At 45.0% G+C, this 19,055-nt stretch overlaps 1 protein-coding gene across 2 annotated transcripts in view; it reads right to left on the reverse strand.

The window, feature by feature from the left end:
* Window positions 1-19,055, reverse strand: part of LOC147457587 (Glycosyl transferase, family 35) — a 104,787-nt gene that overhangs the window by 45,288 nt on the left and 40,444 nt on the right. For both annotated transcript variants that reach the window (XM_086512453.1, XM_086512452.1), the window contains exons 3-6: window positions 11,971-12,072; window positions 11,680-11,856; window positions 11,295-11,570; window positions 10,919-11,190 (exon numbers count right to left, since the gene is read on the reverse strand). In XM_086512453.1, the coding sequence (XP_086368579.1) occupies window positions 10,919-11,190; window positions 11,295-11,570; window positions 11,680-11,856; window positions 11,971-12,072 (827 nt within the window). The remainder of the gene's footprint in view (window positions 1-10,918; window positions 11,191-11,294; window positions 11,571-11,679; window positions 11,857-11,970; window positions 12,073-19,055) is intronic.

Raw genomic sequence — 19,055 nt, forward strand, 5'->3', positions numbered from 1 at the left:
CGGAGTTCCAGACGGCCACGATTGAGGAGAGGGGCTACACAGCATCGACGGAGACTACAGCAGAGGATTCGAGCCATACTCTCTCGACATCCAGAGTGCAGATGAGGATGGATTCTAGTAGTAGAATCTTTGTTCTAGTTTTTGTTTTGTTTTCGGAGTCGGGCAGGGCAAGCCCAGCCGCTCCCCTCATACACCAAAAAAGTATACAAGAAGGATGACCAGGACTATGCACCCAGAAACCGAAGGAAGACGCTTTTGTCACTAGTTTCCTCTGGACTACGAGAGTCCAGAATTATCTACACTCTTAGGGCCATGACTAATCCCTTGAGAGACCCATTTCGCCAACTTGATTTGGGTGTGACAGCGACCAAGTATCTTTGTTCAAAGGCCTGGGTACTGCGGGACTTGCTTCGGTCTTCCCTTTGGAGTTGCCTCCTCCACGTAACTTATCGCTCACCTCACTAAACTGCCTTTGAAACCTAATGGTTTTCCCCTAGGAAATGCCATACCCGCTTGGAAGGGCGTTGGCTCACAGGTGGCGTCTGCTGAGGTTGGTGGTGTCTCCCTTTTGCACCTCCCAACCCCTTTTAGGTGAAGTTGACCCCCCTGGGGGGGAATGGCACTTGGGCGCTCTTGTAGCTCATTTGGCTTCGCTTGGGGAGAATTACGTCATTTCCCCCGAAAGGGATCGGATTCAAAATAACAGCATAGGAAGGGGAGCATTATCTCCCCATCCGCCTATGCAGAGCACCCAAATACCGGGGTACAACTTCACCGGGGAACTTCGCCACAGGCACGTGCCATGCGGTTCCGTCCCTCGAGTGTGGATCATGACGTACCCAGAAGGGCATCCGCTTCCCGCGAGCCTCCCCACCAAGGAGGATAACGGTCCTTTCTTCGGGGTCCGACGAAGCGTCGATAACGTTGAAGGTGGAGTTGAATCAGTCCAGCCACCTCCCCCTGGATTCATCAACCACCGAATAGTTCATCAGCAAATGCGAAAGCGAACGACCCTCTAATTGGGAGCAGCGTACAAATACTGTGTCCGCGCATGTAGCTATCCGCCAGTTTGAGCCCACCTACTCTCGCGAGAGCCAGCATTCTCTCCTCCTTCCTATTCACTATAGTGCTCCTATTGAGCTGCAACAGGTATCCACGTGTTGTTCAAAGCCGGCCTCCTTATAGGGCTCCAACGCCAGGCACGAATGCCTCTGGTCCCACTTGTCCCATGCGTGGTAGCGAACTCAGCTAGAGTTAGTTGTTGGGATATACTTATTCATCCAGTTTTGGGTTCTTGTCGACCAAGTCTACTTCTTGAACGGTTGGTTCTTAGGCTTCTTGTTTACCAAGGAGCCTGTCCAGGTAGATGAAACCGAGCGGTACTTGTCAAAAGCCCTTCCTCATTGTCCCCCACAAAAGGCAGGTACGGGTGGTATGTTAAACTCGTGATGGAGAGTGGCCGTCCCTATAGAGGTTGATCTTGCTCCCTTTCCGAGTAACATTCGCATCCCGGTGGCGACGAGGCGCTACAGAGAGTGAAGGACACGCTGATCGTGGGCCCCCATAATTTCTGCGCCATAACAAATCACTGGATTTAAAACAGTCAATCAAGACCATATAGAGATGGCTCGGTTCGCTAGTAGGTGCTGACATGTGAATAGACTTTTCCTCCCCTTGTCCGCTCGCTCCTTGACAATGCGTTCAATGGAAAAGGTCGAGTCTACATCGATGCCAAGGTACTTGTACGTTTCACCCACTGCAACCATCTGACCACCCAGAATAAAGATTCTCATAGAGAGATCCTGCAAGTCTCCGTGGAACACCGTGACCATGCATTTGTCAATTCCAAAGGTCATGCCCCAGGTCTTTGCCCATTCACTTACCTTGTCAAGGCTCGTTTGTAGGCTTTCAGGAGAGTCAGCAAGTAGAACCAGGTCGTCAGCAAAAAGGAGTCCTTTAATTCTCTTGAGGAGGTTAGGTACTTCTAGGCCCCATGTTTCCCCATCTACGTCTAAAATATCGTTGATGTATATATTGAATAGACAAGGCGATCCCGGGCATCCTTGGCGGACTCCAAGCTGCACCGGAATCGAAACAGTTGTTCCATGTGTCGGACTTTAACAGAGGTGGACCTGTAGAACGCTTGGAAAAATCTAAGTGCTCAACCTTGCAGGCCAGCCGCAGCGAGCTTTAGGAACAACGCCTTATGCGGTATTGTGTCGTACGCCTTCTTGAAATCAATGTAGGCCACATAAGTTGGTTTCCCATCCTTATGACGGAGTTTCACGATCTCCTTCAGACATGCGACCTGTCCTATGCATTCCTCATTAGTACGGAATCCTGCTTGGCCGGGATTGAAGAAGTTCCTCTTTTCAAGTATCTTAGTGATCCGCCTCATCACGACCGTAGTGAGGACTTTTATGGCAACGGAGATTAACGCGATCCCGTGATAGTTATCAATGTTGGTCAAATCGCCCTTCTTGGGGATTGACACAATCACTGCGTCGCTAGCGCCGGCCGGGATGTCTCCGGTATCGTAAATGCCCTCAATCATGTGCAAGTATGCCTTGCCCATCTCCGATCGTGGCCTACGCGGATCCGACCTAAGCCCCTTATCTTTCACAAGCAACTTAAAGAATTCGGGTGGTAAACCATCGCCACCCACTGCCTTGTGCCTCTTCAACCGCTCACCACTATGACTATTTACAGAGGCGGACATTGACGAAGCTCTTCAGCGAACGATGCAATACTTTCTCGGACAACGCCCAATGTCGGACATCCTTGGGCATCACGATGATGATGATGCTTTTAGTCTAAGGATGATTTTAGTTTTTTAGTTTTAGTCTTTAGTTTTTCACTTTACTTCATTTTATTTTTGTACCCAGACATTGGATTAGATCCACAAGGATTGTATCAGTTTGGTCTCATAGGTATAACATTTCATTTCTCTCTCTCTCTCATGCACGCGCTTCTCAGCCCCTCTCCCCTGCAGAAATTCAGAGAATTCAGAAATTTCAGCAGGAATTCAGAACCCTGCAGAAATTCAGAAACTCAGAAATTCAAAGGCGCAAAAATTTTCAGATTTTTCAGAAGTTTCAGAATTCTCAGAATTGCAGAAATTGTAGATAGGTGTGGAATAAACATGTATGCTCGACGTGGGAACACCTATATGCGTTGTATGGTTCAGAATTGCAGAGATTGTAGACAAATGTGGAATAAACATGTATGCATAATGTGGAAACATCTATTTACATAGTGTGGTTTTCTCTCTCTCTCAATAACTCTCTTTCTCCCTCTACCTCTACCTCTCCTATTGCAATTCTCAAACTGTAGCGTGGATAGTGTGTCGTGCTCTCTACAGTGGGTGCTCCTCAGTGCAATGTGCGTGACATCTCACTCAAAACAGAATGAAAACAAAGGAAACAATAGATAACAGCTGATCAACATAGAGACACAACAGTAGACCAGAACATATGGACTCGACTATCTCAAAGAACCGATACAGACTCTAGCGTGGGCAGCACACTCAGCTCCAACCCAAAACTCACGGGTACAATGGGGGTGGTGAGGCTCAGATGCGCAGGGATGGTGCAGACGTGTTGTGTATAGACTCCTACTCTAGACGACGACGCTATACCATATATGAAGAAGAAGATAATGATGACCCAACAGCTACTACTCATATGTCCCATCATAAAGAGTCACCAACGGCTCATAAATGTCCACCATCTAAGTCTATCTTCAAACTAAGTAGTGGTGATGACCTGGCCACGATGTCCACTAGACCACCGTCCGTATCCCTGCCACATGTCACTATCCAGCCCACAGAGTCCGTCCAGTGTAAACCAGAGCAGACCAACTGTACTAACTGTGTGTCCTGCACTGTAGCCTGCTACAGGTTGCCCGCCACAAGACCGCTCACCGTCTCGGTGAGAGGATCAATGAAACCATAGAGAACAGTGAAACACCGGAAAAAAAAAAGCAATACACTTTGACTGAAGATGGTGATGTTTGGAGAAGATTTTGAGTTCCCAGGAAGAGGTACCAATGAAGCAATGTCGATATTTGCAAGATATGCTGAAGAAGTACCAATGAAGGAATGTCGATATTTGCAACTTATGTTGAAGCAGTAATGACCCCGGTTGAATGAGGTAAGCTCACCAGAAGGTAGAACAGAAGACTGCCTAGATTAAGTAATCCCACAAGGCACCCGAATTGCAGTTACTTGCAGTTGGGTAGTTGGCTGGAGGGGAAGGAGTAGGTAGGGGAAGGGTGGGTAGGGTGGTGGTTAGGCTAGATAGAGGCGAGAGGGGAGGAGATGATGTGGTGAGGGGAAGGAGTAGGTAGGGGAAGGGTGGGTAGGGTGGTGGTAGGGTGGTGGCTAGATAGAGGGTGAGAGGGGAGGGGATGATGTGGTGAGGAGCGAGGGCTAGTGAGGGGTGTAGGTGGGCGGGGGGGGAAAGAGTGTAGGGGCAAGGGTGAGTGGGTAGAGGGACGAGGGGTGGGTAGGGGGCGAGTGAGTGTGAGGGGGAGGGTAGGGTCGAGGGGATAGGGCGTAGATGGGGGCGAGAGGGTGTGAGGGGGTGGGTAGGGGTGAGGGGATAGCACATTTCATCATTTTTTGGATAAAAATTAGTAATTTAGACCATAAATTAGTAAAAAACTGCTAAAAGTTTGCAAAATTGAGCCAAAAAAATAACCAAAAACATTCTAAAAATTAAACAGCCAATTCAACTCAATTTTTAGCACTTGAAAATGTAATTACATTATCCAATCAGTTAATCATCAATATGCCACTCAAATTTGAACCGTTTTGGACCGTTTTTTCTCCGTTTTTGATCGAAATTTAATCCAAGATTCGTCTAATTAGTGGTCTATTTTTTTTCTTTTTGCACATTGGCCCAACCTTCACAATCAAATCAGCATTGTCAACATCTCATTTGCACATTACTTCAATCATTCAAATCAATTTCAAAGTGCGTAACTATACACAATCAACACACTTACAAGCTTACACACACAAGCAAACATTCATCTTCAATGCAAGGTATAGCCGGAAGAGTTCGTGTTCCACTGTAGATTTATTCCATGGTCCACTGGCTGAAAGAGGAGATGCTACAGAGCGCAGCAGTTGATGGAGAGCATGAGGAGGTATCATGAGCAGGGAATTCATCAAGTAGGACAGGCTCTGTGAAGGGAGTTCGCTAGACACAAAGGAGAGCTTTGTTCTGGTCAGAGAAGCAGACACCAATGGGGCTGATGTTTGAGGGGGGGTGAACTCCTGTAGAGGAGATTTCTGCTCGCTTCTATGATTCTTCATAGGCGCACCAAATTCAAAGCCTTCCACCAAGGGCACATCAAGAGTAGCTTCTATGACCTTCAACCTTTGAGCTGGCTCAAGTGGCTCCTTAGGTTTAGTTATTGTGGAAACATTGGAAGAGGGTCTACCCCATAATAGGGCATAGATTTGGTAGTAGCATCCAACCACTCCAACATATCCTCGTCTGACTCTCAGGAGGAATTGTTGAGTGGTTGGTTGCTACTAACAAAATGTATGCGCTATTACGGGTAACACTCTTCCAAGTTTCCACAATAACCAAACTAAGAGCCACTTGACCATCCAAAGGTTGAAGGTCATAGAAGCTACTCTTGATGTGCCCTTGGTGGAAGGCTTTGAATTTGGTGTGCGCCTATGAAGAATCATAGAAGCGAGCAGAAATCTCCTCTACAGGAGTTCACCCCCCCTCAAACATCAGCCCCATTGGTGTCTGCTTCTCTGACCAAACAAAGCTCTCCTTTGTGTCTAGCGAACTCCCTTCACAGAGCCTGTCCTACTTGATGAATTCCCTGCTCATGATACCTCCTCATGCTCTCCATCAACTGCTGCGCTCTGTAGCATCTCCTCTTTCAGCCAGTGGACCATGGAATAAATCTACAGTGGAACACGAACTCTTCCGGCTATACCTTGCATTGAAGATGAATGTTTGCTTGTGTGTGTAAGCTTGTAAGTGTGTTGATTGTGTATAGTTACGCACTTTGAAATTGATTTGAATGATTGAAGTAATGTGCAAATGAGATTGTTGACAATGCTGATTTGATTGTGAAGGTTGGGCCAATGTGCAAAAAGAAAAAAAATAGACCACTAATTAGACGAATCTTGATTAAATTTCGATCAAAAACGGAGAAAAAACGGTCCAAAACGGTTCAAATTGAGTGGCATATTGATGATAACTGATTGGATAATGTAATAACATTTTCAAGTGCTAAAAAATTGAGTTGAATTGGCTGTTTAATTTTTAGAATTTTTTTGGTTATTTTTTTGGCTCAATTTTGCAAACTTTTAGCAGTTTTTACTAATATGGTCTAATTACTAATTTTTATCCAAAAAATGATGAAATGTGCTATCCCCTCACCCCACCCACCCCCACCCCCTCACACCCTCTCGCCCATCTACGCCCTACCCCTCGACCCTAACCCCCCCTCACACTCACTCGCCCCCCTACCCACCCCTCGTCCCTCTACCCCACTCACCCTTGCCCCTATAGGGAAATCTTTACTGTAGTGATCCTCGTTTCAGGGCAATGACAACAGGGAGGGGACCCTTCTGGCAGGGGGCATTTGCTTTGGTAATGACCATATTCCCCACATCTGTAGCACAAAATGGGCCGATTCAATGGGCGAGTCGAAGGGCGAGGTTGTCCTTGCTCTTGGTGCATGGAGTTGGAGGTGGAAGCATAGAAGCTTTGAGGTGATGAGGGAGCATGGGTATGATAAAAGTTCTGAGAGGGAAAAGTGCTCTGCATACCTTTCATAGGAGGGGCTGTCAATAAAGGTGGCATGTGGTGTGGATGGCCACAGGGAGAAACCATGTTGGATGCAGGTGTTGGCCCTTGTTGAAGAGTAGGACCAAGACTTTGCTGTATTTGTCGCAATCCCTTGAGGTAGTAGCAGTCCTTGTCCTCATGTCCAGACATTTCAAGGAAGTGGCAGTAAACCCAAAGGGGGCATTCATGTGGAGGGTGCCCTGGAGAGCGGCATGAGCTACACCAAACCATAGCCTTAGTCTCTTGTTGAGACTTGAGCTCTTCTAGCTCGGGCTTGATCTGTTACAATGCCTCGTGATGTGGAGGCTTCTCCTATCTAAGAGAGAAGGACCTCTCCTCTTGAAAGAGCTCGCTGTAACTTTAGGGCTTCCAGTTCCCTGCATAAAGAAGTTAACGGATCAGAAGGACTTTTCGAAAACACTAAGGGGGTCTCTATCTGAGGGGAGTTGGTGAGCAGCTTCCTAGCTCCCTCTATCCTAGTAGCAGCCGCGACAAACTCCTCCAGAGTGGCGTCAGGTCAAAGACTCTCTCGGAGTTTTGCTGGGAAGTTTTGGGAAGAGCCTTCTCCACCCACTTCTTAACCATAAATTCCCCTCGTTGCTGAGGAAGCTTGGCACCAGAGACTTGGTTTTAGTCATGAATTCTGCAAAAGTCTTCTCTGGCTGGAGCACCATGTTGGCCAACTCAATCAAAACCTTTTCCTGGAAGTCACCTGGCTTGAATGCTGCACAAAACTGTTGTCGTAAAGTGGCCTAAGTTGCAAAGTGGTTCTCTGCAAACTGACTGTACCACTTGTTTGCTAAACCATCCAAGGTTGATGGAAATAGCACCAAATAAGCATCTTCTCTATTAAGACCACAACCTCTACAGAGAGATACAAACCTCCTTGCATGGTCGTCTGCATCCTCTGAGGAGAGTCCCTTGAAAGTAGGAAACTTGATGTTTACCTTGGCCAAAACACTCGTCAACACCTCCATGGCCTCTTGCTCAGAGCCTGTTGCTGAATAGCTTGCTGTAACAAAATTGGAGAGAGCTTTATTGGGGAAGGTGACCTGGAAGATGTAGAACCGGATGGAGGTATGGGTGATGAGGTTGGTGGACTTCTACTAGGTACCAAGGGTTGACGTCTTCTGCTGTAGTACTTCAAAGGACTCAGTAGTGCGCTTTGACGCTCTAATGACCGCCTTGTGACCACAAACCCAACCAAGCTTTGGGCACCTTTAACTGGCTGAACACAGGTCTAGACTCTACTAGACCAGGGCAAGTGACTAGACCACCTGGCTGAACCAAGGACGAGGAAGGACTAGATCAAGACGAGAGCTTGGTTGGACCAGGGCGAGAGAGGACCAGACCAGCAGACTAGGTCAGCTAGAGTAAGCTGTCTAGGGTGAAACTGGACCAGACCAGCAGGCTGCACGGGGCAACGCGAAGTAGGCTAGGCTAGGTAAAACCCAGCTAGCTCCTCGATTTGTACCTCAACAAAGTGAGACTTCAGTTGAGGTCCCACTGGGCGTGCCAAAGATGAGAGCATTTGTAGCACGGACAGTGTGTCGTGCTCTCTACAGTGGGTGCTCCTCAATGCAATGTGCGTGACATCTCACCCAAAACAGAATGAAAACAAAGGAAACAATAGATAACAGCTGATCAACACAGACACAACAGCAGACCAAAACATATGGACTCGACTATCTCAAAGAACCGATACAGACTCTGGCGTGGCAGCACACTCAGCTCTAGCCCAAAACTCACGGGTACAATGGGGGTGTCGAGGCTCAGATGTGCAAGGATGGTGCAGACATGCTGCGTGTATAGACTCGCTACTCTAGACGACGACGCTCGGCCATATATGAAGAACATAATGATGACCCAACAGCTACTACTCGTATGTCCCATCATAAAGAGCCACCAACGGCTCATATCAATCATCTAAGTCTCTCTTCAAACTGAGTAGTGGTGGTGACCTAGCCACGATGTCCACTAGACCACCGTTCGTATCCCTGCCACGTGTCACTGCCCAACCCAATGAGTCCGTCCAGTGTCAACCAAACCAGACCAACTGTACTAACTGTGTGTCCTGTGAAAGTGACACTGTAGCCTGCTACACAAACATGAAGAAGCAAATTGACAAGGACGACCCTCTGGAGCAGGCCATTCAAAAATGCAAAGAAGAAATGTGCAAGACCATCAACAAGATTAATCGCAACCTGCTAGGCACAATAAAGACACTTGAAGAGCCCCTATCGGCTCTTGAAAACAAGATAAAACACACTTGAAGATCGTGTGACGGCCCAAAGATGAGGAGATTGCGTTACTCAAAAAGGAGCTTGCAGAGGTGCCATCACGAAACACTCTTGAAGAGGGAGAACTTCAACCCGATTAAAGAGCAAGTGTGGGCCATCAAAGAGGGGGAGGAGCAACACAAAGAAATGACAACTTACTGGGTGGATGTTATCACAAAAACTCAACAAAAAGCGAACGAGACCGAGAAATGGGTTGAGGTTTCCAAGAAAGGAAAAGGCAAGGAAACATCCCCCACACCCACTACCAATAACTTGACACTAGAGGAGGAGCAAAGGAGACGGGTGCAGGCCTTACATGTAAAAATTTGTGGCCTCAAAGACAAAGATAATGTGGATGAAGAGGTAAAAGAACTCGTGACTATGATGGAGATTAATGAGCCGACGCATACAAGAGCTTTGAGAGTGGGGAATAAGAAAAGTGGAAGCAATGGGGAAACCTCAAAAGAAAGGGCACTTATTCTTCGTTTCCCCTCCATGGAAGCCAAGAAGGACTTTTTGAAGAAGAGACCAACTCTTGAGAAGACGGGCATCTTTCTTGGAGATGACCTCACACTCTTGCAGATTGCTCATATGCAAGAGGTAATGCTGGATATTAGAGCGGCAAGGGAAAAAGCTAAGATTGCTTTTTACCGAGATGGAAGGGTGGTGATATTGGAGCGGCGCTCCGCATGACGGTGCGAGACCTATGGGACCACACTAAAGATGGCAGCATGGAATTGTAATGTTTCACTTCGTATTGGTGTAGGGGCATTTGAGGACAGCTTTATGGGGAGAGACATCGTCTTTTACTAAGAGATACACCAAACACCAGGAAAGCTTATGCCACAGATGACTAAATATAGGTGGGAGACACCTTGTCAAGCAAAGACGAGCTCAGAGCACAAGAGCAGAGGGTCAGGGGGAGTAGGAGTCCTGTATAGAGAGGAATTATAGCCGCTTCAGTGTTTTCTGCTGCTGCTGCCAGCCACGTCATCATGCTTCTGTAATTTGTGGCAGTTTGAAGTTGCGCTCTATTTACGGTTCTAGGCCCCTCTGCCATAAGCTTTTAAGTAGGCAGGGGTTAGGTTTTAAGAACCCTAGCCCCCCTTACCCTTGTGTGTGCCACGTCATTAACTTGTGACGAACGGCCCGCCATGTCATCATTGCGCAGATTTAGCAGGTTTGGGCCTCTGCTGCTTTTAATCCACCTGCCATAAGCTTTTAAATTGACAGGGGTTAGGTTTTAAAAACCCTAACCCCCCTTACCCTTGTGTGTGCCTTGTGACAACCGGCCCGCCACATCATCATTGTGCAGATTTAGCAGGTTTGAGCCTCTGCCGGTTTTAATCCACTATAGGGGTGCCAATGGTTTAGCCGTCTGGAGCCAGGCACAAGAAGCAGATACACAGATGGAAACGAGCAGCCGAGACGGCACCAGCGCAAAGAAACATAGCTGCTGAGCAAGTAGCACATGTGCAGTCAGAGTGAAGCAGGGCACGGCAGTAGACACGCACGTATAATAATATACAAGAAAGACTAGAAATGCATGGCATACTTTGCCAGATTCATTAACATCACACATTAAGTGCCTGAAGGTACAAAAAAGACTAGAATGGAGCAGAAATTATTTGCCATATTCATTAGCATCACACACTTAGCGTTTGAAGTTTATCTCTTTAAGTGTTTTACTTGGCCTTGACAAAGATTAAAAAACACACATTATTACCAAATGTGTAGCGTATAGGATTGCTAAACAATGATAATCCAGAAAAAAATGGAAATTGCACAACCTACTGAAGCCAGAACTCTGCTTACTTCTGAGTAATCTCCCATGCTTTCTCCCATGAAAGACCTTCTAGATCCAGAAGAATTCGCATAAGCTCTGGCACTGACAGTGTGGGGTGGGTATCGTTCATTTGGAGTGCAACTTTGTTTGGAAAATCTGACCAATTGACGATGTTGTTTGATCTTTTCTTGAAGTGGGCAATGATGTCCTGAAGAGAAGCTGAGCACAATGTATATTGCTGCTTCAGTCGTAAAATCTTGCCCTCTACAGTATCGTCACCAGGATAGAGAATATTGCAAATCTACAAATCGATAACACACAAGTTAGGAGTTTGTCCACAACTTCCAGTGGATGTATACTTTCGAGCCTTTGTTAAAAGCGATCAATAAAGAATAATGGTCTCACCTTTGAAGCATTCGCATGAGCTTTGTTGGCTTCATCATGGTTTCCAGAATTAAAAGCACTGAGATTAAAGATCTCTGCTGGTACAGATGTAGACCATAGCCGCAGATTTATTGTATTCTTTGTCTTATAACCAGGGATTGGCAAATCATATGCAACAGCTTGAACATTTTCACCATTTACCCACTGCTTCTTACCATCAGAGTCTTCAATTACTTCACCAAAGAATTTAATAGGGTAAGAAATATCTAATCTAGGAATTTCCCAGGGATTCCCTATCTGCATAACAAATACATTACAAAAACTTGGCCAACAAAATATGACACATATTAATGAATAAACATCCAATAAGACATAATGAATAAACATCCAATAAGACCAAGTTTACCTCAAGCCAGCTTTCAGCCACTTCCTCCTGACCTTCACTGGTTATATTTTGATGGAAAAGCCCGTATCTGTACCTCAAACCATAGCCCCACGCTGGGTAATTTAGAGTGGCCAAAGAGTCTAGGAAACAGGATGCAAGACGGCCTAGTCCTCCATTCCCCAATGCAGCATCAGGCTCCTGTCATAGATCAGACTCCACATGAATTCAGGCTTTTTCTAAAAACATAAAGCTTGTACGTTTATTAAATTCAGAAAATTGATTAGAGGTCAAACAAAAAGTTACGATACAAACCTTTTCTATAACATTTTCTAAAGTATATCCAAGCTTGGTCAAGGCTTCTGCGTACGCATCCTTTAACTCGAGGTTTCCAACAGCATTTAAAAGTGCTCTTCCCTGGAAGTTAACAAAATTGCTGATGAGAGAAAAGATGAGTTTGCATGTACATATAAATACCAAAACAACTCCAAGAAAAGGCCAAATTTTCCTTTTTAAAAAAGAGCAAGACAGAAGTGACTCGAGGCAATCATCCACGTGACAGCTACATCATGCATAGTATTGACCAATACTACAACAGATCCCTCAAGATGAAGCAAAAACGGCTTACAACTTTATTACTTGTATACAAATCCTCACACAAAAAGACATTTCAGTTCTTAGGCTTAACCCCTTGGCTCTACAAACACAGTTTGGCTCTTGCAGTGAGGTTTAGCATGTCCGCATGGCAGACAAAGCTAGTGTACACCTAAGAACAGAGCATGGAGTTTCTAAAAACCATGCTCCACCATACCTCCTCCATTATTGTTCCCTTTATTTTTAGCAACAAGGACATTGTTTTGCCTACTCTCTCTTCTAGAAGGCGATTTGTCTTTACAAGAGAAATAAATTCATAAAAGGAAAAGGAAAACTGGAGAGTGGTGGTGTCTCAAAAGTGCTCAAAAGTGGAGGAAGCTCAACTCGTAGCTTGTGCACCAAACCGTCACTTGGGAACAACGTTCCTGCAATTGCTCCTTAATCTATGAATCCTCTCCAATCTTATCAATGGTGTTGTCACAATTTGAAAGAGCAAGCTCATCCAATTCCTTCTCAAGCTTTGTAAGGTTGGAAAGAATAAAGATCGTCCAAATTTGGCAAGCCATATTATGAGACACAGAAATTCATAAGCTACGAATGGAGACATACCATGAACCATAAATGTAAGGGCTCGGAACTCCATGAGATCTTTGAATTCCAAGGAGATGAATTGTGGGTTGTAAATGATAGGCCATAGTCTTGCACCACCCAAGAGACACCGCGTAAGGACAGACCAATTTTTGATAATTATGAGGCCTCAATTTTTTAACTTCATAGAGAGTTGAAAGATTGAGACCTTAAGAGAATGATATATATACCTTCATAAGGTCAGAATAGTCTAAACTTATGAATTAAGAAAGGGGATACAACACTCACAAAATACAAAAGCAAAATAAGTTAAAGCAACTTACTTGACTAAAACTTGAAACAAGTAGTCAACTTTAAACTAACAAGGATAAGACATCTCAAAGACTTACTCCTGGAAGTCAGACTTTACCCAACAACTTCTAAAGGGACAAATTCTTAAATCCTAATGTAAGCTAGATACTAGAAATAAATACCACTAGGAACCTACCTCGAATAGGCTAAATATAACCGAAGTTGAGACCTCAACTTCGTTGCTTGTCCAAACAGAAAGAATAAGATTATCACCTTTATCATGCATAGCTTGGACAACAGCAATGACATCTACTCACGTTGTTAGTACCCAAGAGTAGGTGCAGGTTTGTGTAGAGGTATTCATGCTTTGAACGTACTCTATAAAACCAACAAACAAAGTTTCTATCACCCTCGAGAGGTGATGAGAATACTCAGCCATGATAAAGGCTAGCATTCGTCAAGTAAGAGCAAAAATACTTGAGCACTAAAAATCTAAACAACAAAACGGTGTGTTACTAAGCCAAACAATAAATGGGCTTTTAAGCTACCCATTTTTATTAAATTTACTATTATTGATTATCTTGAACAATCCAAAGAAGAAACAATGAAAATAAACTTATTACGATGCAAAAATGAACGAACGTTTTTCGTGATTCTTTTGAATGAGTATCCTTTCTCAAGGAGTAAAGAAATAAGATAGCATGACTAAACAACAAAAGCACATTTATAGGAACAAAATCAAGAAAATTTAGAACAAATGACACCATATTAAGCTAAAAGAGAGATGTCTGAAGAAATGTGAACAATTAAGTTCACAAAACTCCTATAAAAAAAAAAACTTCACGAATGTGACTTGTTACACTCTTCTTAATTCATTACAGATGCAAATGCGAAGTGTGACTAACCCAGGAGGACTCCTGTTCTCGAATGCTCACAACCCTTCGCTCAAAAGTCATACCTCTTTACCAACAGCCACACTCCTTCGACGACTAGTCATGTCCCTTCGACCAATGGTCGCGGCCCTTCAACGAATGGATGTGTCCATTCGCCTAAAGACATGTCTATTCGCCTAAAGGATGTGTCTCTTCGTGAAGGGTCATACCTCTTCATATGTACCTGTTCGTCTCCTATATAAGGAGCCCTTTATCACACTTTCAATCAATCAAACACAGTCTTCTGAGTCTTGTTTCTGAGTTCAATTCAAGTTTCTTAAGTCTTAATCATGAGTTTAAGTACTTAATAAAGGATTAGTACCTAAAATCCTTACAGTGGTATCAGAGAAAAAAAGTTTCCGGGACCCGAAGGTTGTGAGCCTCTCACCCTTGCCGCTACCCTCTACCCTCTCTCAGAGTTGCATGGAAGCAACAGTAAGATGAAATACACACAGCCAAGTATGAGGTAGTCCGCAACCCTCTATTTTAAATACATAAATAAAGAGAAAGAAATGCGTGTATGCGGCATACCTACTGAAAGTCTCGGCGTATGCCTCTTCATCGAATGGTGTCTCTTCGCGCCAAAGGGTAGCACCTCTTCACCGGCTGGCACCCTTTCGAATCGCTGGACACTTCGCAGGAAAACGGCACCCTTGCACGACTAGGTGCCACTCCTGGCATGCACCTTTCCGAAGGGCTGCCCCTCTAGCGCTCACTCTTGCGCGTAGCATCCTACGAACACTTATTGCTGGTGAAGGGTCGCAACCTTCTGTTTACGCTGCCAACAATTGAATTTGCAGCCAGTGATTGGAAATTTTACGCTACAAGTCACCTTATTCAGCAATTATTAAATTGGCAAGCGACTTTAAACCTGGCCGGACCAATTTAACCTAAGGTGCGGAAGTGGTAAGCGGGTACCCCTTCATAACATAAAATAAAATGAGCAACCAGCCAATGTTACGTAAATTGCAGAGGTAGCGTTGGCCATTGCTCTACTCTCCCCTCTCACGCAGCATTAGCGCTGGCCAATTGGGTCATCTCCCGCCAACTTCCCGCGCACGGTATAACCTTTTGTTATGTCCGATGAGCACCAGTGGACAAATTTCCCTTACATCTCGTACATAGACGAGATTCCCGAAGCGATCTTGACGGCGTACCCTCTCTCGGCACCCGAAATCATCATCATTCCCAATACCCCGGAGCCAGAACCGGAACCCGCATAGGAATCGGAAGTGAGCATAATTCCGGATTCTCCAACTCCAAAACCCACACCTGTTCTAGAGGAGCTACCAGTTTCAGAACCTGTTCCGACGCCCGCAGCTGCTCCTGTTCCTGCACTACAGACAACAATTTTGCCTCAAAACTATCTGGTGTATGTCACACATCGCCACGCCTCTCGATTCCAGGTCTGGGTGGTGTGGAACATATTTGCTACGTGCGAACCTCTTCATTTGCCACATTTTGAGCACATTCTAGGGCGGTATCCTCACTTGGCCTATTCTCTGACGGAGTGCCGAGTCGATATAGTGAACGATATCATCTCACAGCAACCTCTAGTTCAGGTTCACAGAGAGTTGCAGCTTCCGGATTATACACCTTTGACTCCAGATGATACACCTCTTATCGATGAGGTGAAAGATATAGAGGATTCCGACCTTGGAGCAGATTTCTTGGAGGAGTTCCACGCAGCATCGGCAGGAGATTCGCCTATTTACGGCCACCACACTTCTCCAGCCTCTCCAAGATATTCCCTCTGAGTTGTCAGAATGTCAAAGGCAGGCAGTGCTCCTGTTCCACCCGGCGATCAGATAGGCATCCTCATAGAGGAGATGTCCATCCTCCAGGAGGCCCTTTCCACCACCAGTCTTGCATCGATGACATCCCGTTTTGATGTCTTACAAGCATTTTCTTCTTCGAGGACCCAGCCAGCTACACATTCGGTTTCCTCCGCAGCAGAGTCAATTCCTGAGCAAGTCGAGCCTCCAAAACCAGAGGTAGACAATCCAGAATTAAAATATCTTTTAAAAATAATAAACACGGCACAGAAAAAAGAAAATTGATGCAAAGTTGCCCGAGCTATACAACGGTCGCCACGATAAGCGCGTGCTTGATCATTGGCTTTTCAAGATGGATGTTTATTTCGCAAACACAGATCTCATTGAAAGTAAAAAGGTTACATTGGCGAGTTCCCTGCTAAAGAATACTGCATTCCTTTGGTGGCATTGATGAGTTAAAGATGGAAAGATCACCGCTACATGGGAAAAATTCCGACGCATCCTTTGCAAGGCTTTTGAGCCTGCAAACACAGATTTTCACACTCGGTCTTCTCTCTGCCACCTGAGCCAAACTGGTTCCTTGGCCGCGTATATCTCGAAGTTTCAAAAACTGACTCTTGAGATAGAGATTCTCATCCCCTCCGACAAACTACATAGCTTCATTGATAGGCTTGAACCTTCCCTGCGAGATTATGTCCACAAATTTAACCCTACCACACTGGATGCTGCCATCGCTTATGTCAAGCGTCTTGGTGATGATCGGCGCCCATACAGAAATTTCCTCTCCGGCGACCGACCTTCCAATTATGCCGGCTCTTCACAACGTAATCGTCGAGGACAAGGTGGCCAAAACCAGTGTTCTTTCTCAGGATCTCAATTTTCGAGACAATGCTCTGGTGGACAAAAGTCCAGTCTTCTGGACAAGCAGCCACTTCCCGAGCCTCATCTTCTGAAAGTACTCAGAATAGACAACGAAATCATCCTAACAACAAACCGAATGGTCGCTGTGGCTTTCGGCAAGATACTTCTTCTGGGCAACAAGCCTCTTCATTGGCTCCTTCAACCTCCAACTCCAACCGGCCTGGATTATGCACAATTTGCAATGGACAGCACAGGAAGTATGAGTGCCCCAAGAAGCCAAACCCTTCAAATCCTCGCCAGAGTTCTCACTTCAAATCCTCGCCAGAGTTCTCATATGGAGACCATAATTTCAGAACCTGCCTACAGCCAACCTCCTAACCCAAACAAAGGCAAGCAAGCAACACGTTGTGTTCGAGTTTCTAAGGTGGTGAGTGCCTTAATACTAAATGCTCGAAATCATGTCACTGCCCCAATGGACCTTTCGAATCAGATCCTTAGCCTCCTTGGCTTTGTTGGCAAGCATCAAATCAATGTTCTTGTGGATAGTGGATGCTCTACTAATTTCATCAGCACCTCCTTGGTGACTAAGCTTCGCCTTCAAACACAACATAGTGAGGCGGCTTATCATGTAGAACTTGCTGATGCTTTCTTTCTCGAGTGCAACAAAAGGATTAAAAAGCTTGATTTTCATATTCAGGATTACCAAGATCAACTTGGTTTTTCGGTTATGCCCTTATCGCATAACGACTTGATCCTTGGCCAATCTTTGTTATTTCAATACGATCCAATAATCAATTTCAGAGATCACTCTATTCGGCTCTTTCACAAGCAACAGGAGGTGGAGCTTCGTAGTCTCTTCAGTACCAAACCCATTATATTGGTCTCTGCTTTACAAATCAAACGCCTAGTTCGAAAACGTGATTGTGCTACTGCCTTAATCATGTTGCGAGATGTCAAACTCAGTGCAGAAGAGTCATGTGAAGAAAAATCTCAATCCTCGTCAAAACTTGCTTATTTGCAACAACCCTTCTTTCAACCCCATCTGGACTTATTTCCAGACGAGCTACCAACAACTTTGCCTCCCCGGCGTCCTGAGGATCATCCCATAGATTTGATCCCCGGTCAACCTCCACCAATTCGAGCCCCTTATCGAGACTCAGAATCTCAAGAGATATAGCGACAGCTAGAAGATTTGCTGGATAAAGGTCATATTCGCCCAAGCAAAAGTCCCTTTAGAGCTCCTGTCCTGTTGGTCAAGAAAAAAGATGGGTCTATGCGTCTTTGCATCGATTATCGTGCTTTGAAGAAGTTGATAATCAAAAACAAGTTTCCCTTGCCTCGCATCGGCGAGTTATTTGATCAGTTATTGGGTGCAAAGATTTACTCCAATTTTGATCTAAAGTCGGGGTATCACCAAATTTGCACGCATTGGTGATGAGTACAAGACAGCTTTTTGCACAAAGTATGGTCACTATGAATTTTTGGTCTTAACATTCGGGTTAACCAATGCCCTGGCCTCTTTCATGACGTTGATGAACGAAATCTTTGGTCCTCACTTGGACAAGTTTGTGATCGTATATTTGGATGATATTCTGGTTTTCAGTCGAACGATGACTGATCACAAAGAACATTTGCAGCTTGTCTTCCAAATTCTGCGAACCAATGTGCTATACATCAACAAAAAGAAAAGTGATTTTTTCAAGAATCAGGGGGAATACCTTGGTCATATTATTTCTGCTAATTGCGTTGCAATAGATCTCAAGAAGATACAGGTCATTGTGGATTGGCCTTTACCGCTCACTATCTCAGAGATGTGCGTTCTTTTTTGGGACTTGCAAATTTCTATCATACCAAGGTGCACAAGTTCTTGGATATTACAGCTCCTTTGATTGAGCTTACCAAGCAAGATAAACTTCAATGGTCTGAAGAAGCAGAACAGTCGTTCAAAGCTCTTAAACGTGCCTTGCCGACAACTCCAGTCTTGGCTATTGCAGATCCCACTCAACCTTTTCAGATAATGACAGATGCGTCACATCGTGCTTCTGGAGGTGTTCTTATGCAGAATGAGCGTGTCATTTCTTTTGACAGCCGCAAATTTTCAACCATTCAAATGAGATACCCAGTTTATGACGAGAAATTCTTGGCCATTGTTCATGCTTACCACGCTTGGAAACACTATCTTCTTGGCGCAGATTCCGTTGTTCAAACAAATCATGAGTCATTAACATACATTTTTACTCAACCAGTGATGAATCCTCGTCAAGGACGATGGGTTGAGTTCTTGGCAAATTTTCGTATGATTATTCAATAAGTGTCGGGCCTTGCAAATGCAATTTCTGGTGTGCAGATGGAAATACCT

The sequence above is a fragment of the Adiantum capillus-veneris genome, chromosome 5 (genome assembly GCF_014529385.1).
Source record: "Adiantum capillus-veneris isolate H3 chromosome 5, ASM1452938v2, whole genome shotgun sequence".
NCBI classification, from domain to species: Eukaryota; Viridiplantae; Streptophyta; class Polypodiopsida; order Polypodiales; family Pteridaceae; genus Adiantum; species Adiantum capillus-veneris.